The sequence below is a fragment of the Euprymna scolopes genome, chromosome 3 (genome assembly GCF_053919585.1).
Source record: "Euprymna scolopes isolate OS-2025 chromosome 3, ASM5391958v1, whole genome shotgun sequence".
In the NCBI taxonomy this organism is placed as follows: Eukaryota; Metazoa; Mollusca; class Cephalopoda; order Sepiida; family Sepiolidae; genus Euprymna; species Euprymna scolopes.
In genome coordinates this window covers 184,906,386-184,932,778 of record NC_136484.1, presented here as the reverse complement: position 1 = coordinate 184,932,778, position 26,393 = coordinate 184,906,386, and the positions used below count along the sequence as shown (strand labels likewise).

Genomic DNA, 26,393 nt, shown 5'->3' with positions numbered 1-26,393 from the left:
TGCGATTTAGCTGAGCATTTGCAACAATAAAAACAAAAGTTAATCTTGAAATTTGCATTGCATTTTCTTTTTTATTTAGTAAATTTTAATTTTTGTGAAAATGTTCATAAATCTCGAAAATAAATGTTTAATCTTTCAAGTTTCATATCCTGCTTCTATGTTACTGAAACAAAAAATGTGAAACTCTTTTGTTAGTAAGTGAACATGAAGAATTATTTTTGGGAGTTTCACAGTTTTTAATAAAAAAAAACTGTGAAATTCACAAAAATAATTTACAAATTAAATGGTTTATTTATATAGGAAATTCTCTCAAGTGTCTTTAATGTTGCTGCTGCTGCTGCTACTTTCATTACTACTACTGCTACGTCATCGTCATCAGCATCATCATAATCAAGGGAATATTATTAAATTAAATCATTTTTTTACAAGTTTCAAAGTTTGTTATTAGAAAAAGAACATTCACATAAATTATATGATTTATATCAAAATTGTGTCACATGTTGTTACTGCTATTATTACTGCTACTATCATCATCATCATCATTTTTTCATTCTGATTTGGGATATGGTAGACACAAGGAAAATCCAGCTCCCAAAAAGGGGCACTCTGGATAGGAACAAAAATAAAAATTGTCTCAGTCATGAAGAATTTCTCTTCCACTGACAGATGGCAGAAAAGGTGAAGTGTAGTATCAGAACAGATACTACATTTTGTTCCTAACCAAAACGCCAAAAAGGAAGATGGCTCAATCCAAGTACAAGGTTTAGTTAGAAGATTCCAATTATGTTGACAAAGGGAGTTAACTCAGCCATGAAAATGTTCTTTATAAAGGGAAATCAAACAAAAAATAAAAACATTAATGTTGCTATCAAAAGTGAATATGAAACACATGCAAAAAATATTGCATGTATAATGGTGGGAATTTCTATTGATCTGCAGTTAATTTAAATAAGAAATAAAGAGGCTTATCAATAACAAGTGATGACACTCAAATCATATTTTTTAAAAACTTGAAATCACTATTATATATCGGGTACAATATAATAATCAATAGAGAATGGACTCTATAACAATAAATACAAAATGTGTATGAATTGAATTATCATATTTAAGCAGATTTTATGAAGGAGCCATAAAAAAGAAACTTTGTGTGCGTGCATGCGTTTGTTTTCTATGGACTCCTAAATAGCAGGACTGTTTTTTTTTTCATTTCCCACACAGGTGTTGTATTGGCATGTCTTCGATAAGTATAGATAATTGAAAAAATACACTGAAAGAAGGAACAGGCGATTTTGACTAAAGTTACTGCCTTATACAGCTTAATATCACAAGTGCATATGAGAAGTTTTATTACCATCTAAGCAGAAATGTCCGGCATATAAAATCAACAGTAGCCCTTTTGATATGACAGGGGTGCATCTGAAATGAATGTTTCTGTTTAGAACACAATTCAACCTTGATACTTGACTTTTGCATTTTAAACTTTAATTTAAGCCATTATATAAAAATAATTTTATAAAACTAACAATAGGTTCTCTACAGTGCAATGTAAACTACAATGTATTGTCGACTAAGCCACTGCAGGGAGGCATGTGAAGTTTACTCCTGTTACACAGTGGTGAGTCTTGAACTAGAGCAAGCAATCAATTTTGATGACAATAAAATATGGGAGAATGACACATTCGTTAATACTCATTCAATTCCTAGCAATGTCGGGTGTCTCTGCTATTATATAAATGCGACTGGGGACTACCTGTGACTTGATACTTTCTCCTTTGGAGGAAGCCGGTTCAACCCATCTAGTAGGGTGAATGTTGTCTAACAAGCAAAGCAACAATATATAACTCAATCTCCTTTCTCCAATTTCTCCAATTGCAAAAGATAAGAGAATATCAAGAGCAGAAATTAAAAGTGAAATTATTAACAAAAAACAAATGAAAAATAGGCTTTACAAAACATCTAGTGGAGCATCTATATTGATAGTAATGATTTTTTTGTTTTTGAAGTTATGGGGAGCTGACAGATACAAAAAAAAACAGAATATGACTAGGATTATAACTAAAAAGTTATTAACCATTTAAAAATTAAAGAGGAAGGTTATAATAATTTAAGATCCCAATGAAATAACTTTGAGAAAGTCATAAAACAAAGTAACAAATTGACATTGACATTAAAAAAAAAAAATTATCCTTAGAATGAGCGACTAATATATTAGAAAATGTTTATTACCAAGTCAATCAAAGCATAGTTCTACAACACTGCTTATTCATTGGTTAATAATTTTGTTCAGATAAAAATTGGTCAACAATATTTTAGTTTGAAGATGAATGTTAAACAGTCCAATTTTTTTTCAAACAAGAACATCTTACATTAGGTATGTATGAGGTCTTCCATGTAAAGGAACGTACAATATACTGGCGATATAAAGAGTATGAAAAATTAATGACTACTAGGACAGATACCGTAACATTAAGAAGCATTTTGTGGCATGAACAAACTTAAGATTTAACAATGATTATGGAGAAAAGTACAAAGATATGGTTGGAATTTTCAAAAAGAAACATTCTTATTATTTTGATTCTTCAAACTTTATTTAATCCATAAGGGTAGCATGCTCTCATTCTATCAGCCATGAAAAGTTAGGATTAGTTCTAAGTAATTTACAATTGTATTTTGAATGTTGCCTGCACTTAGTATTGAACCTTCACCCTCCAGTAACTTTATGACTTAATTGTAAATGGTAGATGGACAAAAATCGGAGGCCTGCAATATAAATGCTGGAGTCCCTCAGGGGTCAATCCTGGGCCCAACTCTCTTCCAGATCTACATCAATGCCCTCCCTAAACACATACTTAAATCATTCGTTGACATCTATGCTGATGACACGACCATCTACGGCAACACATCAAAGGCTGTAAATGACAAAGTTCTCTCTGATTCTCTCTCCTTTGATCTCGAGCGCGTGGTTCAGTGGGGGAAGATGTGGTTGGTTACCTTTAATGCATCCAAAACCAAACTCCTATCCTTACATCATCAACGCTCTGATCCCCAGCTGGCATCAATTGTGATGGATGGCTTTCGTCTGGGTGAGGCCCGTGTTTTGACAAGCTTCTGGGTTTGACCTTTACTCCTGATCTGAAATGGAACACGTACATCAAGTCTGTTGCCAAGGTTGCTGGAAAGATGGTGGGATCCTTCTACCGCTCCAGAAGATATCTCACTACTGATGCAATTCTCTATCTATATAAAAGCCAAGTACGTCCAAGGATGGAATACTGCTGCCATATCTGGGCAGGAGCTGCTAAAAACAGCCTATCCTGCCTTGACAGAGTACAAAATAGACTTTGTGGCTTAGTGGGGGATGCCCTTTTCTCTACCCTGCAACCTCTCTCCCACAGAAGAGACGTTGGGAGCCTATCCTTGTTTTATCGTTATTTCCATGGCAGGTGCTCATCTGAACTCCAATCTCTGGTCCCCCCTCGCCTATCTTTCACGAAAAACACCCGTCTAGCTGAATCCACTGTCAAAAGTTTCCCCCACTCTTTATCTGTGCCTAAATCAAAATGCAGATTCCATGAACAAAGCTTCTTTCTTAGAACTGCACGCCTGTGGAACTCTGTTCCGTCTGCCTGCTTCCCACCGGACTACAACTTGGATGTCTTCAAGTCCAACGTTAACAAATTCCTAATGAACCGCCCCCTTAAGTAAACACTTCATCAAATCTCCACACTAATGTAAGGTACTTGCAATAACCCTTATCCCTGAGTGGCTTCCGGGCCTTGATAAGTGGTGATCACTGTGTAAAAAAAAAAAAAAAAAAAAAATTTACTCAGTACTTTATCTACTACACCATGGATCTTTGCGGATAATTCTAGTATGAATTTTAGGAGCATCAAACCTATTTCATTTCCTAGACGTACAATCTTACCACTTATTGTTGTATATCACTATTCATTACATATTATTACGATATATATTTTATACTATTTATTGCTATTATATATATCATCTATAATTAATGGTTCCTATACAGTGTTGAATTTGATAGTAGATTTGCTTAGTACTTGATCATCACCCAACATCTGCACTACTTTGAGTTATCTTACTCTCCACCGTTTGTTTGTCTAAAATTTTTACTATATCCCATAAAGGTTGATGGTTTACCATTTCTCATCTTATGTGGTCAGCCATACCCAACTTTTCAATTTCTTCCTGTATTACGGCTTTTCAATGTGCTTCTAACCTTAATTTTAGTGGAGGATATGTTTCACTTTGTATAGTTTTCCACATTTACATGAAATTTTATACACACAATTCTTACTCATTATTGTTTTTCCATCGGGGTCTTGACTCATACAAGATGCTTCCAGAGAGTTGAAGCACTACTGAATACTGTCCTGATGTCATACAGATTACATATTCTTTGAAGTTTTTTCTGACAAGTCCTTCATGTATGGCATACAAACTGTGGTAAGTTTTCACGTGGTTTTACATGATTTTTCACCACCAAAAATATTTCTAAAATCAGCATGCTAATTAGAAATTACAATTTAAAATTTTTTGTTTACTTTAAAAATCTTCTTTTTGTTTTTTTTTTTGTTAATACAGAATTTGCAGTTTGAATTACTGAATGCAATTTAAAAAAGAAAATATCAAAAGAATCTTACTTGTCTTCTCCAAGGACAACACCAAATCCAACGTGTTCACATCGGACAACACTCGTATCAAGCCAACCAAGCATTTTTGCAGCACTAAAAATTGTATGGAAATGGGTTGCCTAAAAAGAAAAATTGCATTTAAAAATTAGACAAGAATAAAATTCAGATGTGTTTTTTGTTTAATACCAAATTTCTGAAAGTTAAACAAGTGCGTGTGGACTAAATCAAAACGACATGGATATAGAAAAACAGCTTTCTGTGGATAATATATTTCATGTATCCACATAAAATGTTTTAAGGAGAATATATTTTATGTTTCGATTTTCAGTATTTTCTTTAATACTGCTAAATAGGTGCGTAAAGCCAGTTAGTAAGTTAGGAAAATTTATATGGCAATTAAGCTACAGTAATGGTAACACGAATTCCATGCATTTTAGCCTAACAATTTCCTACAGAGATGAAACACTGGAGTCTTTGTGTAGCTTAATTTACATATAAACTTTCAGTACCTACCATATATAATGTTTTATTTATATATAATTAATGTTTTATCATATGGTTGCCGAGTTTTATGACTCGGACCTGAACTGGCTCAAAGGGATTAGAGGAAAAATGTGTCTGAATGCGTGTAAGACTCAAATTAAGAATATAAAGGGTAAGGAGCTCTCCAAAAAAGTCTCAAAAGAATTCTATCATTGACGATGCTTGTTGATCTTAGCCCAAGATATTATAGTTTAGTGATCTTTACATAGAGATCACTGGATGAATTTGGTATATATCTGATATGCAAATATAATGTAAAAAAAAAAATACAGAATATTAATGAATACATTTTGTCATAATATAATTAAAAACAAAAAAACAAAAAAAGCAACTGCTGTTATATATAACTAAAATATACTGAAGAGCATTATATGCATGCTCCAATATGTAAAAAGTGAAAAAAAAAAAAACCCAAAAAAAAAAACCACAAATGTGACCTTATAATTGAAAAAAAAAAAACACACACACAAATACAAATAAAAGTCACACTATTATTCCTTACTAAAAAAAAATGAAAAAGGTATTACATTCACAACATCTAAAATCGCATAAGTTATTGTCACAAAATAAAAAAAAAACATAAGGAACCTTATTTTTCAAAATATTTATTCCAGAATATTTTTTGTAGATTTTCTATTTGTCTTCACAGGAGAGTAGAGTTAGACACAAAATCGATTTTTAGTGGGAAAGTCCAGTTCCTCAAAAAGGAGGTAATCTGGATTAGCACAAAAATAAAAATTAACTTGGTCTAGAAAGATTTCTTCTTCACTGACATAGAACAGTAAAAATTAAACTCAGTATTAGAACAGACACTACACTTTGCTCTAATAGTTATCTAGTATTTAAAATTCGAAAACGTTAAGTTTTATGGCCAAAATCGCATAGTCCAGATGAGATTACACTTTCTGATAAGTCTCCCTTGAATGGCTGATCTAAAATTGATAGGGAAGAAGATCCATCCAAGATATGGGATATGTTGGAACCATTATTAATATAATTATGATAGAAATAATCAGATTAGATTTATATAGACTCATGGAATGAGTTCTCAAGTATTAGATGACCTGGTGTATATTATGAGATTATATATATATATATATATATAATCTCATAATATACACCAGGTCATCTAATACTATATATATATATATATATATATATATATATATATATATATATATAGCAGAACCCCAGGATATGGTATTAAAAATTAGTAACCTAGTCTACAAATTCCAAAATTTCATCATGACAAGTTTCAAGAAAAAATACACAATTAAACCCGGTTCTCCAACTTCCAACGTACACCCCTACTACCATGTCTCCTTCTCCAACATCAGGGGTCTACGTTCTAACCTTCCGGAGGTTGAAACCCAATTACAGGAGACTAAACCAGACCTTTTAGTTTTAAGCGAAACTGGCATTGGACAGGCTATTTCCCTAGAAGAGTTCGCAATTAAAGGATACTCTAACTTAACTTCTAAATCTGATCCCCAAGATCGCCATGGGCATGGAATATGTGCCTATATTAAAGATGGCTTTCCATGTGGTAGGGACATCTCCAGGGAAGATCCAGTACTGATAGCGGTTTTAGTTCCATGCCGAACACCATAAAAAAAAACTGAGTTCTCCCTCTCCCTACGCATGCGCAAAGAACATGTTTTAGTTGCCATAGTAACTAAACGATCATGAATTTTTATCGACTTTTTTTTACAAGTTTTACTGTTTATGCCTGTGTAAAAAAAAAAAAAGAAAAGAAAAAATACAGTACAGTATATAATGCACATGTATATTATAAATAACAACATAAGGTAGGGGGAAAATACCATAACCAGGGTCCGGAAAAACATTGTATTCTACATTGTAACCTGAAAAAAACGTATCCTAGGGCCACTGTATCCCGGGATTCTACTATATATATATATATGATGATTACAACGTCTTGTCAGACGAGTGCCATTCCCTCAGACACTTAAAGTCCATGAGCCCAAAAATTACTTTTTTTTTTAGTCCTACCGGTGAATTCACACGCTCAAGCAGGCATGACACCGAAGACGGTCATTAAGATCAATTATTACATGTTTCCAGCATTTCAAACCTCCATGCGTCACAACTTTTCCATCGCCACAGGACCATTTTTATAGACAAATGCCTGAGGGAGTATCTATACAAATATGATGTTACAGAGTCTTAGCTTTGTACGACAGCTAATTCTCTCTCTCGGTTCAAAATATTGAGATCCAGCAACATGCAAGAGCAAGATAGCCAGCAGCAAGTTAAACTGCAGACCAGCTTAATACGGGGTACTGGTCTCCCACTTTATAGTTTTTTAAATCAGAGATTTGCTTCTCCTAGAAAGGTTGCCTTCACCACGGCTTACAGGAGTCATCTCCACCCCAACACACACAAACACACACGGTGCTAGTTGGCCGTTAACCCCGAAAAAGGGTATATATATATATATATATATATGATGAAAATAATGGAAATAGTATTCCGACAAAACAGAGAAATAAAAAGGAACAAACTGTATTATGTGTTCATCAACGTTTCGTCTTTATTTCGAAATAAACACGAAACGTTGATGAACACATAATACGGTTTGTTCCTTTTTATTTCTCTCTCTCTCTCTCTCTATATATATATATATTGTTGTGAAGTAGTTTGTATAAATGATAAGAGACAAATATAAAGAAAAAACGGATGAAAACGATTCTATGTAGATTAACAATAATACATGATTTATTAACAATTATCTATTGGGAGAATTACTATGAAATGAGAAAGTTATAAAACCAATTTCGGTAAATTTTCCTGTTTGCTTGTCTAACCAATGCAGGGTAGATAACTCTGAGCATCATCAATCACTGCTTTAAAAGATGTCATGGCAAGGGAAATAACTTTGGGATAGAAATATAAATTTTTTAAGTATTAAATTTATAAAAGGTTTTCATAAATATTTAACATATATAACAGCATATATATTAAACAATATACATGCCGCTCCCCATTTGGGGGTATCAAATTGGTAAAAGGGAAAATTATTCCCAACTCGCATTTAGGTAAAAATGTACTTGTGTATAAATAATTCATTCAAAAAAATATTGCAAAAAAAAAAAAAAATAAATAAATAACATCTACATAAAAAAATCACAATATCCAGCAGTGGCGCTCTTTCAATTGGGTCCCGATTTTGAATCTCACGAGATTCAGCCATTCTGATAAGTTGTAGACGACGGAACATGTGTCAGTGGATAATTATATTTTACATAATATATATAACAAATGTTTTTACAATTATTTGGATTCATTGAACTACTGTTCTCATTTTGAGTGTGATTTTTATGTTTCGGTCGACGTAACTTCCAACCTTCTTTAGGTGTATCTTGTCGAACTTGGGAATGTTTCTGTCAAACTCGGGAATTTGGATGGAATTTCGAGCAGAACCCTTTATTTACTTCACGGGATTAGCATGCTCTAGTTCCATCAGCCATAACTGGATAGAGGTCCTAAGTAATTTGCAATTGTAATTTTCAGTCGCTCACACTGAGGATTGAAACTTCAACCTCCAGAATATCACTTTTTACAATTGATTTTTCACAGTACTCTAACCACTGCACCATGGGTCCTTTCCAGAGTTTGACAAGATACACCTGAAGAAGGTCAGAGGTTACATCAACTGAAATGTTGTGAAAATCACATTCAAGATTAAAACAATCATACTCAAGTAGTCCAATGAATCCAAACAATACGAATAACCAATCCTCATCTCAAAAATTCAGAAACGTTTTTTACAATTGTACGAAACTATTACTCTTATTTGGCTCTACTTAGCGTAACAGACCAATCAGTACAGACGAATCAGTCTCCTGTGTGTCATGAGTAAGTTGCTGGAATCTGTAATAAATAGAGAAGTGGTCAACCACCTCAGCAGAAATAACTTACTCAGTGATATGGCTTCCGTTCTGCTAGATCTATAGTTGATGTGCTAACTGGGATATCACACAGGATTAGTGAATCTCTCGACAGGGGCCTCGTTTCTAGAGCAATAGCTCAATATATCCAAGGCTTTTGATAAAGTATGACATAAAGGTATACTTCACAAGATTTTCAGCTATGGAATAGCTGGAAATGTCCTTATAATTATTAAATCTTTTCTCTCTGATAGGTTTATAAGAGTAGGTGTCGATGGGCAGAAATCAGAAACTCATAGTATCAATGCTGGCGTCCCTCAGGGTTCCATCTTGGGCCCAACTCTCTTCTTGATTTTCATCAATGATCTCCCAAATCAAATTTTTAGATCATTCGTAGACAAAACCACAATTTATGGCAACATTTCAAAGGCTGATAATGACCAACATCTTTCTGTGTCTCTCTCTTCGGCTCTTAAGCACATGGTGCAATGGGAAAAAAGGTGGCTGGTTAATTTTAATGCAAGCTTCTCTCTTTTCATTATAATCGCTCTGACTCCTATCTGGCCCCAATTGAAATAAATAGGTCTCATCTTGGTGACAAGCTTCTGAGACTGATCTTAAATGGAACACATACAGCAAATCTGTTGCCAAGATTGCTGGGAAAATGAATCATTCTACCGTTCCAGTAAATATCTCACTGCCGACACAATTCTCTATTTGTATAAGAGCCTGGTATGCCCTAAAATGGAATACTGTTGCCATATCTGGGCAGGAGCTGCTCGGTGTGCTCATCTTGTCTTGATAGAGTTCAAAATCAGCTTCGAAATCTAGTAGGTGATGCCCTCTTCCCCGCAACCTCTTTCGCACAGAAGAGTCGTCGGGAGCCTGTCTCTGCTCTATCATTATTTTCATGGCAAAGGCTCATCTTAGTTCCAATCTTTGTTCCTCCTTTGCCAAAATTTCATAAAAAAAAACACTCAACTAACTACAACCACTATCAACAATTTCTTCAATTCTCTATCTGTGCCTAAATCTCAATGCAGATTCCGTAAACAAAGTTTCTTTCCTAGAACTGCCTGTCTGTGGAACACTGTTCTACAGGCCTGCTTCTCAGCCAATTATAATATGGTAGTTTTCAAGTCCAATGTAAACAAATTCTTGTTGAGCTGTCCCCTTAAATAATCTAAATGTTACCCAATCTATACCATTAATGATTACTAAATAACTACCGCCTAACATTCATTAATCGTTATCCTCGAATAGCCTTTAGTTCCCTTGACAAAAAACAAAAAAAAACAAAAGCATGTTAAAAGACAATTTTACATTGTGATGTCATAACATACTTTCTTCGAGTTACTGTTTCTCTCTTAATTATTTAGATCATTTTATTTCACTTGTTGGATTATTTGCCGTTTATTCAAGTACTGCTTATCTCCCTTTGATCATCTCACTTCTGTATTCCCTTCCTGTTTATAGTCATACACACGTTTACAATAAATAAAATAAAAATAATATTAATAAGTTAATAATTAAATTTAAAAAAACTAATAAAAATAAAGTAATAATAAATTTAAACAAATTCACCTACCCCCTTATTTGCCGTTCCGTTTTCACGGCATATTTTTGGTTTGTTTTCTTTTCGATAAAAAGAGATCTAGTCTTGAAATTATCAAATATATTATACCATTATACCATACCAGTTATATTTAACAGTAAGCATATATTTACTGATTTATATGTTAAAGATCTTTTGAAAAATAAATCGATGTCCGAAGATTTGTAATTTAAATGCTGCCTTAGGTTGTCTGTTTTTGTTCCTTTGTTACGTCACTTTAACATCACGGTATCCTACATTGCTATTAGTCTTCTTAAAGACTTACATATTTGTTTACCAGCTACGCTTCAAGCAAACTATCTCTCATTTTTACCCTTTATGTTATTTGCCTTTCCTCCCACCATCTAATAAATTCATGCATAGGTGAAGTGTGTACAATGACAAGTCATCTATTTACCAACATCCACAGAAGTTTTATAGTTTATAAATTAATATAAAAACATTATTCATAGTTTTATCTATTTGTGATTGTTAAAAAAAAAAATTTATATTTATTGACAGATTTAATCTATCAATGGCTCATCTCAAATAATGTTTATTTTTTTTTTTAGCCAGAAACAAAAACAAAATATCTAGAATTTGTAAGGAGCCAATTCAACAGATCTTTTTAAAATAAGCATTTTACATCTTTCTTTTTTTTCTTATTGTTATAAAATTCTGTTACATTAAATAAAGCATTTGGACAAAAAAAAATCACATCTTTTTTTTTTACAATTCTTTGAATGTTTTGTTTTTATGTTGATTTTAAGTTTTTGAACAAATATTTATTTAAAAAAAAAATCTGAGTTGAATTGGCTTCTTAACTTAGAATTTTCAATTCGAATTTACACAATGTTTACATCAAAGAAAAGAAAAAAAATCTCTGATACAAAATATTAATTTAACATTTTTTTAAACAATATTTTTTTAGGTGGAAGAGAAAGAGAAGAAATGGTATTGGAAGCTCATAGGATTCTTTGTCTTACCTGTCCAGCATCTGTGACATAGATTAACCAAGTTCCATTCTCATCAAATAATCTTTGATGAATCGTGGCCACATCAGAGGTGTCATAAGTATATCCTCCATCTGATTTAACCATTATAAGTGGAACTTTGAAACCAGGACAGAACATAACTTTCATGCCTTCTTCATCTGTAAGTTGTCCTATAAAAAGAAAATTTTTAAATTAAAAATCTTTTCTCCAAGAAAACCAAGCACGAGACTGATTTATAGATTTGGAAAAGGTCCAAATGAAGATTAATAAATTTCTTGACTGCAAATTATACAGACTACATCATTTATAGTGTTTTGATTTTAAAGAGGATGGCCATTTTTATTCGTCTATTTTTTTTTTTACTCTTTTTTTTATCTCAAAGCATATTGCCATTTGAACATAAAAGGCTATCATTTGAGATCATGTCTAACAGGGGATTGTGGGAATTTAGTAGTGAGATGTATGCTGACATTACATTTAAATTTCAGTTAGGAAAGTAGGAAACAGGGAGGGAATTTCAAAGTCTAACAGTCCAAGGGAAGAAATTATTAGAGTAGAAGGCCTTCCGGCATCTAGTGACCTCAACAGTGAGGATTGAGGGGATTTTGCTCTTGGTCAGGTTATTCGGGAGTATGTTATGTTGAAGGAACACATATGTTATGATTTCATCAATCCATTCACGTACTTGTAAAACAGGTACAGGGTCACAACATTGCAGTGATGAGTCAGAGATTGGAGCTTGGCCGATAGTGTGGGACATATTAGATTCGAATATTTTTCAGCCTTGTCTAAGAGGGAAAGACTAGGCTCTATGAATTCAAGGACTTTTAATTAACAAAATTGCAAGAACTATATTAAAAAGTGATACCTAAAAAATGTACATTAATAATTTAGTGGTGGTCATTCTTCACAAAACAACAAAAATAAAAATAGTTTTTTACTAAGAATATTTTAAAAGTAAGCTCTAGTCAAAATTTATATATTGTCTTTAAAATGTGGGATTAGTTTTGCATATAGATTTAATGTAATATGATCACCCACTTGATGGCCAGATAACATTTTTAAAATCATGTAACCAGTTTTTTTAAAATCTTTTTACCAATTCTGTGTGTGTGTGAGAGGGGAGTGCTTTGTTACATCCATATTGAGCACACATTTTCCGTCTTTGTTTTTTATTAATTTCATGCTAATTTTTTTTAAGCCTTAAACAGTATCCACTATTTTTTACCTAACCCAATCACACATAAAATTTATCTCCCTCCCAAAAATAATTTGGTTGTTCTGAAAATACTAGCTAGTCTGAAAATGGCTAATCATTTTCCATTTAATTCATGTGAAATTGATCCCCCACTCTAAAGTTATTTTACCTCCAAGGTTTTCAAGCTGTTTACATGAAACTGATTAAAAAAGAGTGCTTATTTGATATTATACTTAGTTAAAAAACAAAAATGCAGAAAAATCTTTATGGTGTATGTACTCATCATGGAACAAAGATATCATCTTCCAAAATTCACATAAAGGGATCAAGTAATTTTTTTTATTAAAAAAAAAATCAAATTTTATGACGATGCGAGGAGGCCAGAAACAGCCATACTGTTTTAAATTTTGCCAAAATTCAAGGGCAATGATTAACTTTGACTACAGAGATTTTATTTGTATTCAAAATAATTAAGAACTTTTTAATTGCTAAAAACCATAAAATTTGATTTTCTAAATAAAAAAAAAATACTTGATGAATTTAAGTTTTTTGGCATGTGACATGACTAGTACATACATCATGATTTTTCTGTATTCTTGTTTTTAATCAAGTGTAATTCTAAATAAAAACTGAAAAGAGAATTTAATTTTTTGAGGGGGTGGGCCTACAATTTTACCAAAATTTTTCACAGAATTTATAAGGAGTTTGTAAAAATCCATCAGTTAGCTGATGCTAGAGACAAACCATCTTCAACAGTGATGGTAGCAGCAGAAGCATCAATATTTCTTTAGTGGAAAAATAAACACTTTAATTCTAACCAGAAATTACTTTCCTTCCTCAGATTTAAAAGCTACCAATTAATAATTATTTGCTCTATACAAAAATATGAAAGATCATTTGAAACTAAAATGTACAGTTGCTTATTATTATTATTTATAGTGAAACGGTTTTTACAGGGTTTTATTGCTTCCAAACAACTTATTTTTATTTAAAACTAAATCATAACAAACTTTTTTGTTTTAAAACTAAGAAGAAATCATAAATCCGAAAATAATTAAAAAAAAATGATTTAAGAAATTAAATGACACTCCGGTTTTTGTAAAACCCAGACTTTAACAATGTATACAAAATGGTAATAAAATAATAAATATTCCTGGGCAATGCTAGCTTGGGAGAACTAGTTTACATAATAAAGTAAAGCAAACATCTTTCTCGAATCTTTGTGATTAATAACATTCTAAAACATCAATGCTTGATTCTAGTTCATCAATTTCTTTTGTAAAACGTTGGTGCATGTTCTTAACGAAAAAAATGTATTTGATTCAGTTTCTCTAAAAATAAAATAAATAAAAATATAAGGTATTTATGCACTTATGTTAATGCTGAAATAATAACATTATCTATAATATAAATCTCACCTGTCTGTTTACATGTATGAATGTATGTATGTTTGTATATCTGCCTAAAACTTTCGACAGAGGCAACAGATTTTCACGAGATTGGTATCATTTTGAAGCTCGACCCTTCGAACAATAAATATCGAAAAATTGGTCAAAAACATTAATTCCTTCACCTTCAACTGGGCAGTTTTCTAAAAGGAGGGTCCATTTTTTTGCTGACATTTTTTGCAAGTCATTCAACCCTTGCATTCACAATGTCGCTTAAAAAGTATTATTTCAACCGCTTGTGACATCACAACCACGGTAGGCACAGTTTGTTTTTTCTTCACCTCTTTTTCCTCTGACATGTTATGGGTTTGAACCTGCTTACTACTCCTATATTTTTTTTTTGCGCTCGCAATTCTTTTTATTTTTTTGCTCAACCAACACCCTTACAACAACCCTTTCTTTTCCGTCTTCGTGTCATAGGTTCAAGCCTGCTTGCCTACTACAACTTTAAAATTAATTTTTTTCAACACACACCTCCAAACACCCGGGCAACGCCGGGCACACAGGCTAGTTATTTAGAAAGCTATTTTTAACATAAGGAGGGTGTTTTGTAACTATTCTGTACTTTCACTTAACAATTTCATAAAGATATGGTGAAAGTTTAACTTGAAAATACTATTTAAAAAAATAGCATGGTAACATTAGTACATAAGCACCAAAAGATTTTAATTTTCCTTAAAAAAAATGCTTAAATTTTATTTTTCAAAAGATACCAACCATAGTAGCAGCAAGTACATATAGCCAATCTAAATAGCTCAATTGGGAGAATATCGAACTTGATTTAAAGTTTTCAATTGTGAATAATTGAATGCAATTTTTTTCTTTATCGTTGAAAAACTATTAATGCATTATTTTAAATGCAATAGCAGAAAATACTAAAACCTATGCATTTTCATTTCTTCATGAACAAGTGTATTTTGTTATTAGGTGAAGAAAAAAGTTTGAATTTAATGACTAAGCAATAATTACATTTTTAAAAATATTCATGTGTACTATGAAACTTGCAATATTACTTTTAAAGTTTTATTCTTAATATATTTTATTTTTCAATTAAAATACTATTTACTTTGTTCTAAAATCATCTGTGCGTTAACAGCAAGTAATGGTGGGGGCTGGCAAATGACTGGTAGGATTGTAGCACCAGCAAATCACCACAGTGACTTGTTTTTCTTGTTTTTGTTCTCTATTTCCTTTTGTTCAAAATTTTCTCTTGCTTTTGTTGTCAGGAGAAAGAGCAGCAATCATTAAAATGCTGCCACACAGATGAGAACATTTGTAGCAACAATTTGAATTTTGTGATTTTTGAAATGCAGTGAGAAAATAAATAATTTTTATACAAGATGGCTGCTTCTTATAAAGTGTTCAATTTTCACTTGCTATAGTTCTTTGTCTCAAAGCGATAATTATTTTTTGCAGAGAATTAATGCCTAATATGTCACGTAATTATTCATTCGGACTGACAAGAAACCACATGCATTTGAGGATCTAAATACTATGTGGAGTCAAGACAATGATCAACTGCTGCTTTGAACGGAAAATGTGACTATCGACTAGAACAGACAATACTATCACATATATCTAGAGAAAGAAAAACCGTTTTTTGTCAACAATCCCCCTATATTAAACTACAAAAAATAAAATATTTGTATTATGTATGTGCTCATAACGGATCATAAATATCTTATTCTAAAAATCATGTGAATTAATCAAGCAGTTTTATTTTAATAAGGAACATTATTTTTAAGCAATTTAATAGGAATTCATGGCATTACAACAGAAATCTCATTAAGTTTGAAATTATTGTTATCTTTCATTTCTTTTTTAGATTTTTTTTCAAAATGGTGGACAAGATGGTTACTCCAGTGATAATAATAAAATCTGATTTTCTTATTAGTCTCTCGACAAAAGGAGAGTTAACCTGTAAATTCACCCTCGTCTGTTCATCCGTTTGTCTGTCCACACTTTTCTCAACAACTACGTCTTGGAATTTTTTAAAATTTTGCACAAACATTAAACATGATATGAGTAAAAAAGTAACAGAACGGATTTTCCGGGAAAACTCTGATTACCCCTCCTAGAGTTGCCTTTCAGGTTAAAATGGATAAAATTGACACTTTTGTGCTTATTAAAAAAAAAAATTGATGCCTTGGATTTTTATAAAACTTTCTGAAAAGTTGTAGCTAACTGATTTCTATATAATTTTGTTTGTCTATACTTCGCGATAACTCTTGGGTGTGCCCCAGGGCTCTTTTAGGGCTTATAAAAACACTCCATTTTTGAAATTATTTTACCATATTTGTCCAAAATTTAATATGTATGTCTATTTAGCAGTTTTGCATGATGCTGAACTCAAATTTAAATATGTTAAGGCCTTGGGGACTATTAAGGCTAAATGAGGGGGGGGGGGTAATGATGGACTTAATGATTTCTTTTTTTGCATGTTGTAGAACTCAAATTTATATATGTTAAGGCCACCGTTTGTTCACTTTCACCAGGATTTGACGTCCCCTGGGGACTTTTGAGTTAAATGGGGGGAAGGTGGCAAATGCTGAACTTAGTCATTTTTTTTATGCCTCATTCACTGTGCACGCACGGAGAACCATGCATGCTTCATTTGTTTAAAAATAAAATTACTTGATCCATTTACATAATTTTTGGAATATGATAATTTTTGTTTATACAAATTTTTCTTTATTTTTGTTTAATAAAGGAGTAATTTTAGACAAAAAAAATCTTTCCAATACACTGCTATTGTGTTCAGACTATCTTATATAAAATGGTTGTATGCCAAATATGTGCAATACTTTAAAGAATGTATTTGTATGGAGGATATCAAAGTGCAGAAATTATCGCATGAACTACAAAAGATAGTCTCCACTCTCATTCTACGATATCACCATTTCTATGACAATATAAGTTGAATATTCTACTTTGCAATTGATGTTTTCCTACAAAGATGGATGGCTAGTTGGAAAAATATTTTTTTGCCACAAAATTGCATGCAATGCAGTGTCCACAATTTATTAAAGCTTACGACATTGCACCTTTTAAAATGCATTGATCACTGAAAATAGAAGCAAAGACAGCTACTCACCTGACATTTCTAATTCTCCTAAAAGCTTAACCATCCGTTCTTGGTAAAACGATTCGCCTCGGTTAATCACTGTAACTCCTAAACGCTTGTAGATTCTCTCAAAATCTGGAAAATAAAATTGAAATATTTAACAAAAATAAAATTCAGTTTTGCATTTGAAAATTAAATTGGTTAGTTTGCAGGATAAGTCATTTATTTCAAAGAATTAATAAATCTGAATTAGTACAATCTAAAAATAAGCTTAAACCAGGATTAGGGACAAACAAATTCAACTTGCCTCCTCCCTTGAGGCTCTCATTCACAAATATCCGTGGGCTTAGAACTAACTTAGCTGATGTTGAAGCATTTCTTTTAACAAATACCCCGGATATCTTAGCACTAAGTGAGACTAACCTACACTCCTCCATTCCCTCTAACCACTTTAACATGCCTGGATATCTCCCACTCTGCCGTAAGGACTCTGACAGACATATGCACGGACTTGGAGTTTACATTCGTAATACCCTTCCCTTGACTAGAGAAACAAACCTAGAAACAGATGATCAAGCCTTTATGTGCTTTAGACTAAACGTGCAACACAGTATTAGCTACTATTATTTTCTCTACCGCTCTCCCTCGACTCAGGACTGCTCCATAATAAACAAAGTATCTGACAGCATAGACACGGCACTGTCCCTCGACACTAGCACACAAATACATGTGTTTGGTGACTTTAATGTCCACCACAAAAACTGGCTTGGATTCTCTACTCACACAGATGCAGCGGGCAGCACAACCCATAGCTTCGCTATATCTCACTCCCTATCACAAATTGTTACGTTTCCAACCCGTTTCCCTGACCAGGAAGAACAACACGCATCACTTCTAGATCTGTTTTTGACCACAGTTCCCGATGACTGCATAACGAAGGCCCACAGGCCACTCGGGAACGCTGATCATGCAGTGATAATGGTTGAAATCGCCCTAAACTCTAGACCCAAAACTGAAGAGCCAGTGCTCAAAACAACGAGATATTATAATAAGGCTGACTGGGAAGCCATCAGGGAACTAATTAGAGATGCTCCATGGAAAAATATTTTCTCTCTCCCTGCTGAACAATGTGCAAACGAGACCACTGACTGGTTCAAAACTGCAATCGAAGCGCATGTTCCCATGCAGAAATTTTATAGTAAGCCCCACTCTCCCCAATGGTTTACGTCGACTTGTGCAACTGCCATTACTCAAAAGCAGCATGCATACCGTAGGTTTAACCGACATAAGTCCAGTTCAAACAGACTGAAGTATATAGAAGCTAGAAATAACGTTAAGAAAGAAATAGCGACAGCTAAGAGAGAATTTACGGAAACCACTAAAAAGCGCATCGAAGCACAAAAACTAGGAACTCGAGACTTCTGGAAAATCTACAACAGTGTAGTAAATAATGGGCAATCAACAATTCCCCCACTAACCAACAATCACGAGGTTGTCTCCTCAGCAACCGACAAGGCTAACATGCTTGCCAGTCGGTTTGCCTCAAACTCCACACTGGACCCTTCCAACCACCCCCTACCTGACTTTCCTATGCGGACAGACGCCACACTAGACGATCTGAAAACCACCCCTGCTCAGGTGCATGCTATCATAAAAAACCTTGACACCTCAAAAGCATGTGGACCCGATCTTATCCCAGCTGTGCTATTAAAAAAGTGCTCAGCCGAAGTAGCTCCAGTTCTCTCCAAACTCTACAATAAATGTCTTAATGAAGCTTGCTTTCCGGGCTGTTGGAAAACTGCTTCTGTTGTACGAGTATTCAAGAATTCTGGCGAAAGGACAGACCCATCAAATTATCGCCCCATTAGCCTCCTCCCACTTTTTGCCAAAATATTTGAGACCATAATTAACCATGCTCTAGTCCATCATCTTACAGATGCTAAACTACTGACTGACAAACAATATGGATTTAGACAAGCCCGTTCCACAGCAGACATCCTCACTGTGATCTCTGAACGTATATACCATTCACTGGACAAAGCGGGGGAAGGCAGAGTGGTAGCTCTAGATATATCTAAGGCTTTTGACAGGGTATGGCATGAGGGTCTCCTCAGTAAAATCAGATCATACGGTATCACTGGTAGAATACTTAACATAATTAAATCCTTCTTAGATAAGAGAAAAATCCAGGTAGTCCTCGACGGTCGCACATCTAAACAATATGATATAAATGTGGGAGTGCCTCAGGGTTCTATCCTTGGACCTCTATTGTTCCTGATATTCATAAATGACCTCCCCGACAACATTGCCTCTGAGATGGGTATATATGCTGATGACACTACACTCTATGGCAGACACGACAGGAAGACGAATGAACACATTTCTAAAGAAATGGCAGAAACACTAGAGGAAGACCTCCAATCTGTAGTGGAATGGGGACAAAAGTGGTTGGTCGCGTTCAATGCTGCCAAGACTAAACTAGTTTCATTCAATAATTACAAGAAACCCTCTCTACCACCCATAGCAATGGCCAACGACTCTTTATCTGAGAGTCCATCTTTCAAACTCCTTGGCCTAACGTTCACAGGAAACATGAGTTGGAACAATTACATTGAAGGCATTGCCAGGGCCGCTGCAAGAAAGGTAGGCTCTCTCTACCGTGCTAGAAAACTACTAACACCCAAAAGTATCCTGTACCTCTATAAGGCCACCATTCGCCCATGTATGGAGTATTGCTGCCACATCTGGGCTGGTGCATCTGCTACTAATCTCTCGCTCCTTGACAAGGTTCAAAAGAGAGTCGCAAACCTGATAGGCCCTGAACTGGCATCTAAGCTTCAGCCTCTGTCCCATCGACGAAATGTTGCATCCCTCTGCCTTTTCTACAAGTATTTTAGTGGTGAATGCTCTGACGAACTGCAATCACTTGTGCCCCCACGACGCGAGCACCCTCGACAAACCCGACAGGCTACTAGATCCCACCCCCACACTGTAGAGGTCCCTAGATGTAAAAGATCTTTTTACTCCAATAGTTTCTTCCCCAGAACCGCAAGACTCTGGAATTCCATTCCAGGTCCCTGCTTCCCCAACAGTACTGACGTGCAGAAGTTCAAGTGTAACGTGAACCGACACCTTGCTGCCCAAATCCCTACATAGTACCCCAGTAGTTGTTGCCCCTGATAGTAGCCCCGTACACCAAAGTGGCAATTTGCCTTGTTTGGGGTGAAAATGTAATAAAAAAAAAAAAAAAAAAAAAAAAAAAATTAACAATTTTCACAGCTTTATATACTAGTAGTTCAGCCCAGCTTTGCTCGGGCCCTATGTACTGTTCATAACTTTATGTGCATATGTATATATATATTAAAAAGTTTGACTCATGTCCAGGTAACCTACATCTAAAATTTCAAGTCTTTAGACACAAAATGGGCAGAGGAGTTTGGTAGAGTCTGCAAAGGTCAACTCTTTCAACTTTAACCTCTTGGCGGCCAAATTTTTGCCCAAAAACTGATTAAAAAGCTTGCTGCATGTCTGAATACTCTTCATGTAAAATTTCAAATGTTTAGACCCAAAATTGGCTGAATAGTTTTTTAGAGCCGCAAAAGTAAAATCTTTTGTACTTTGACCTCTTTGGAACGCAACAAATTCTCTGGATGGAGCTGGCCCAATTGTTCCAGGGTGAATACCGAAATAATTACAAGTATAACGCAACAAAAAAATTATTAAGAATTTATTTTAAATATTTTTAGTTCTATTATAACAATCTTTGGAAATATATTCTTTTTCATAACATTCATTCATAAGGATCAAAAGTTTATACTGACCAGCATGAGACACAGAACAAATTTGTTTCCAGGCTTTGATATATTTGGGGTCATAACTCTGAAGACGCACGACACCCTCATATGCACGTTTCTTGAATTCAGCATCATTGTCAAAACGAACTTTTGATTCCTAATAAGAAAAATAATCAACATAAAAAAAAAATCAATGCAAAAAAATTTCAACAAAAAAAAATCAACAAAAGAACAAAAAATCAATAATAATAATCACAACAAAAAAATACATCAAGGTCACTGGTAGTTTTAAAATGGGTTTGGATATGCAGATATTTAGAGGACTTTTCTAGTTTATGTTTGTGCTAGAAACTCCAAGTTTTAATTTAAAAATGTAAAAAACAAAAAAAAAACGATACTTTATGGTATAAGTGGAATTGTCACTAACTAGACACAGTGTGAACTTTTGGAATAATGAAAACGAAAACAAACAATGTGTTAAAAAATCAAATTTCTAAAAAGTGAATCCATAATTCTAATAAAATTTTTCAAATACAAAATAAAAAAATAGATAAATCCAGCGTGCTAATAATATAAACCTTAAATCTCATATTAGTGTGTAAAGTAGATACGCAAATTAAAATTGTTGATAGATAACACAAGAATCATGACTGCAGAAATGACAGAATCCTGGCCAGGTCATCTTCTTCATTTGACCAATTTAGAAGTAAAAAAGCAAACAAGTGAAACATGTATGGTCCTCTGTGAACGAGGTATAAAAAAATGACTAAGTTCAGCATTTGCTCCACCCCCACCCCATTTAGCCCCAAAAGTCCCCAGGGGATATCAAATCCTGGTGAAAATGAACAGTGCAAATATAATTTGAGTTCTGCACCATACAACAAAAAGAAATGACTAAGTCCATCATTGCCCCCCTCCTATTTAGCCTCAAAAGTCCCCAAGGCCTTAACACATTTAAATTTGAGTTCAGCACCATGCAAAACTGCTAAATAGACATACACAGAAAATTTTGGACAAATATGGTAAAATAGTCCCAAAAATGAAGTGTTTTTATCAGCCCTAAAAGAGCCCCTGGAGCATACCCAAAAATTATCGCGAAGTATAGACAAATAAAATTATATAGAAATCAGTTAGTTACAACTTTTCAGAAATTTTTATAAAAATCCAAGGCATCAATTTTTTTAATAAGCACAAAAGTGTCAATTTTATCCATTTTAACCTGAAAGGAGGGGTGATCGGAGTTTTCCCGGAAAATCCGTTCTGTTACTTTTTTACTCATAATATGTTTAATGTTTGTGCAAAATTTCAAAAAATTCCAAGATGTAGTTGTTGAGAAAAGTGCGGTCAGACACATGGACAAACAGACAAGGGTGAATTTACAGTTCCCCCCTCCTTTTGTTGGAGGACCAAAAAACTTTTTGTAAACAAAGGAAAACTTATTGGTTGGTTGAAAAAAAACAAATAGGTAGTGAGGGGATTAATAATAAGGACTGATTAAGGCTTTACAATAAGTATTTGCTTAGAAAACAATTACTATGGATTCATTTTGTATCACAATTTTTTTAAATGTTGTGCCTTTTTTTTTTTTTTAATTGTTAAAATAAATCTGACAAAAATTTTGTTTAAATCCGCAAATGAAAATTCATAAAGTTTCAAATTTATGCCTCCAACGAATATTTTTTGCAGGAATTTCAGTAATTTTGAACTTATTTATTTTTTCTAAATCCTGTTTTTTTTTGTCATATCATCAAAATTATGCTCCCGCTTTTACATTGCTAAAATCAGAGCTTCTTATTCATTTACTATTAAAAGAAATATAGTTTGATCTCTAATAACTGCCAATGTCAGTGTCTTTGAAAGGTCTAGTATAGAGATTTTTTTAAGTGGTTTGAGATGAGCTGGTAATGTTCTAAGGATGAATGACCAGTCGTATCCTCTGGATGTTGGAAGACGAATGAAGCAATGTTATGATTGGATTTGATCAAATATAGGAGATGAGTGCACTCATGAGAGCGGAGTGGAGGAATGGAATAAGGGTTGATATGAAAAGATTGGAGAGTGAATGGCTGTATCATGCTGAAGAGTTAAGAGCAGCTAAAAAATAGTGCGTCGCAAAAATTATCCACACGCACAATTTCTAAACGATAACGTATGTCTGAATTGTGATAGGATGTGTGAACCTCAAATTGAACGGTCTTCTCATAAGAGAAACCATAGATGAAACTTCTAGAAATACGTATACTCAATTTGAGTGATGGCCATGATGACGATGAGGCTTATTTAATCAGATAATTATTGTTTCCATTCATACTCCGTTTCATTTACAACAAGATAAATTGTTTAGAATTTTCACGTTTGAAGCATTTTCAGTTATACACTAATGAAATAGGTTTCTGATGAAATCTCACATAAGACAGTAAACTTGGTAATTTAACCAAATTTTTAATGGTCAATCGATCACTACTCCAATAGTTTCTTCCCCAGAACCGCAAGACTCTGGAATTCCATTCCAGGTCCCTGCTTCCCCAACAGTACTGACGTGCAGAAGTTCAAGTGTAACGTGAACCGACACCTTGCTGCCCAAATCCCTACGTAGTACCCCAGTAGTTGTTGCCCCTGATAGTAGCCCCCTACACCAAAGTGGCAATTTGCCTTGTTTGGGGTGAAAATGTAATAATAAAAAAAAAAAAAAAAAAAAATCACTAATGATTTTTCATGTGATTATTAAATGTATATTTCTTTCTGATAATTATTGGCTAATTGAGCAACCAAAAATTTGGTATCATGATACTATATGCCTACGTTGAAAGATTTCAAATATGATGAAAATAAAATTTTAATTTTGGATAATTACAATAATGATTTAAAAATTTAAATGAGTCTTACCTTGTAGAAAGCCTGCAAATCTGAAATGGGTGGACTCTCCGTCTCATGGGATGGGAACTTATCATGAAGATGGGCAATCAACATGCCAAACTGAGTGCCCCAGTCACCAAGATGTGATAAACGCAACACTTTATGACCCACCCACTCGAGCAACGTGGCTATTGCATCACCAATAATTGTCGACCTAGAGGACAAACACAGAAACAATAAAGATATTCAAATTAAAAATTTTTTTAAATTATTAATTTAAAGTGTGTTTTAAGCACAGTCTTATTGGTCGTTTATGTTTTATGGGATGATGATGGCTTACCGTGAACCATGGAAGTAATGGCAACTAAAAAATATTTGACCACGATCAAAGTTTTCAGGTTTTATCAACTGAAAGTTGGCACAATACAATTTTATATAAGGTTAAGAATAGGACAGACATAACTTCTTTTTTTTTTTTTAATAAACTACTTGGAAAAAATAAATGTTGGCGTGGGAATGGGAGGGGGTGAGTGAAGAACACCTTTTGCAGTAGTGTCATAGACAGTCAGAGAACTTTTTCTTTAAAAAAAAAACAAAGAAAAAACTGAAACAGTGTAAAATGCAAAGATGCTTTACCTAAGATGGCCGACATGCATTTCTTTGGCAATGTTTGGTGAAGAAAAGTCAATAACAACTTGCTGTTTCTTGGCTACATAAGGAGGGCGAACACCTCGACAGAGTAAATCACTGATTTGTTTGGAAATAAAATCGCGACCTAAGAAAGTGTTGATGAATCCAGGACCAGCAATTTCAACCTAAAAAATAAATTTTGAAAAAAATTTAAGAACTAAAATCAAATAACATTTGTTGGCAAAAAAAAAAAAAAAAAAAAATGTAATAAATATCAAAGTGCAAAAAGCCATGTAAAGCAAAGATACATAAATCTAAGAAGCATTTGAATGTGTTGTTCAAGGCAACATCGATTCTGGATACAATAGACATGATTACCACCTCTGGTAGGCTGCCTCGCAAAACATAAAACTCCAATATGATAGCTTACAAGAGAGTAATTAATACCGACAGGGCCATTGAAAATGGCATGGCTAGTTAAAGAAAACAGAATGGCTGATGCTCCAACAGATGACTGGAACTAGATTGCAAACACAATTTTTTGTTAACTTATGTATAGAAACAAAAAACAAGTATTTATGTATAGTGTGAGTGTTAACTCATATCGTGTTCACTAATACAATGTTAACTAATACAGTGGCGTCAAAGATTCTATGAACATGCACTTGCACATTCACTACATGGGACATGACCGTTCCACTCGTTGTGTTGATCCCAAGATGTCTGATTCAGTGATGCAACAAAAGGATTCTTATCCGAAGCAAAACCACAAGTCTTTTATACTTGCACTTTTTCCCATAACTTAATTAAAAGATTAAAAATAAAAATGTAAATATAGATTTGTATAAAAACGAATGAAGAAAAATGTTATATTTTGACGGGTCGCTTATTATACTTAGATGATGAATGTTCTTTTGTTTCCATATTAAGTATTCTTGTTAAGAAGGATAAGTCTTAAGTGAGATGAAAGTCTTGTTATTGTATCTTAGAGAGATTTATTAAGAGGGATGTTGAAAGACTCAGAGAGAGAGAGAGATTGTTCGTTTATAAGAGATTGTTCATGTTATTACGATTCCTATATATTAAATGTTCATTACTTAGATTAATAGATGTGTTGCTATGTGAAGCTCTTAGAATGATGAGATAGTGTTCACTGTTCAGACATTGTGTAGACATGCTGATGTAGATTCACATTGTAATATGAGAAGTCGAGATGTGTATGAAAAGACATTTTATAACACAAATATATAATACAATTTCACTTTATTTTTTTGTAAGAATCATAAGACAAGACGACGTTTTTATAAAACACATGATGAGGTTTATTCTTCACACGACCGGCCGTGATTTCCATCATCAAGAATTCAAAGCTTCACATTTTAGTTTCAAAGTGATCATCTCGCTTCTAGACGTTCAGTCCCTCTCTGAGTTTCTCACCGACTGACTTCTTTTACTCTAAAGTTTTTCTCTATCCCTAGAACTTTCTATTTTCCGTGACGTCATACACATGTTAAAACATGTGCCTTCTTTCACGTGTTCTGGACATGCGTGTCCAAAACTTTTCCTATTTCTACAAAAGGAATTTTAACCTATACTCAGTAACCTATTTTTCCAATATGTTAAAACATTATCTTATAAGCTGCATTCTTTCAATTTAAAATTTCATAACAAACTTGACAGTTCACATTCTTTTCTTGAAATA

At 33.6% G+C, this 26,393-nt stretch overlaps 1 protein-coding gene across 1 annotated transcript in view; it reads right to left on the bottom strand.

Moving 5' to 3' along the window:
• LOC145260356 (arginine--tRNA ligase, cytoplasmic-like) overlaps window positions 1-26,393 on the bottom strand; it is a 445,287-nt gene that overhangs the window by 395,571 nt on the left and 23,323 nt on the right. Inside the window, exons 5-10 of the mRNA XM_080118291.1 lie at window positions 24,698-24,876; window positions 24,092-24,275; window positions 21,233-21,362; window positions 17,442-17,546; window positions 11,693-11,871; window positions 4,668-4,777 (exon numbers count right to left, since the gene is read on the bottom strand). Coding sequence (XP_079974417.1) covers window positions 4,668-4,777; window positions 11,693-11,871; window positions 17,442-17,546; window positions 21,233-21,362; window positions 24,092-24,275; window positions 24,698-24,876 — 887 coding nt within the window. The remainder of the gene's footprint in view (window positions 1-4,667; window positions 4,778-11,692; window positions 11,872-17,441; window positions 17,547-21,232; window positions 21,363-24,091; window positions 24,276-24,697; window positions 24,877-26,393) is intronic.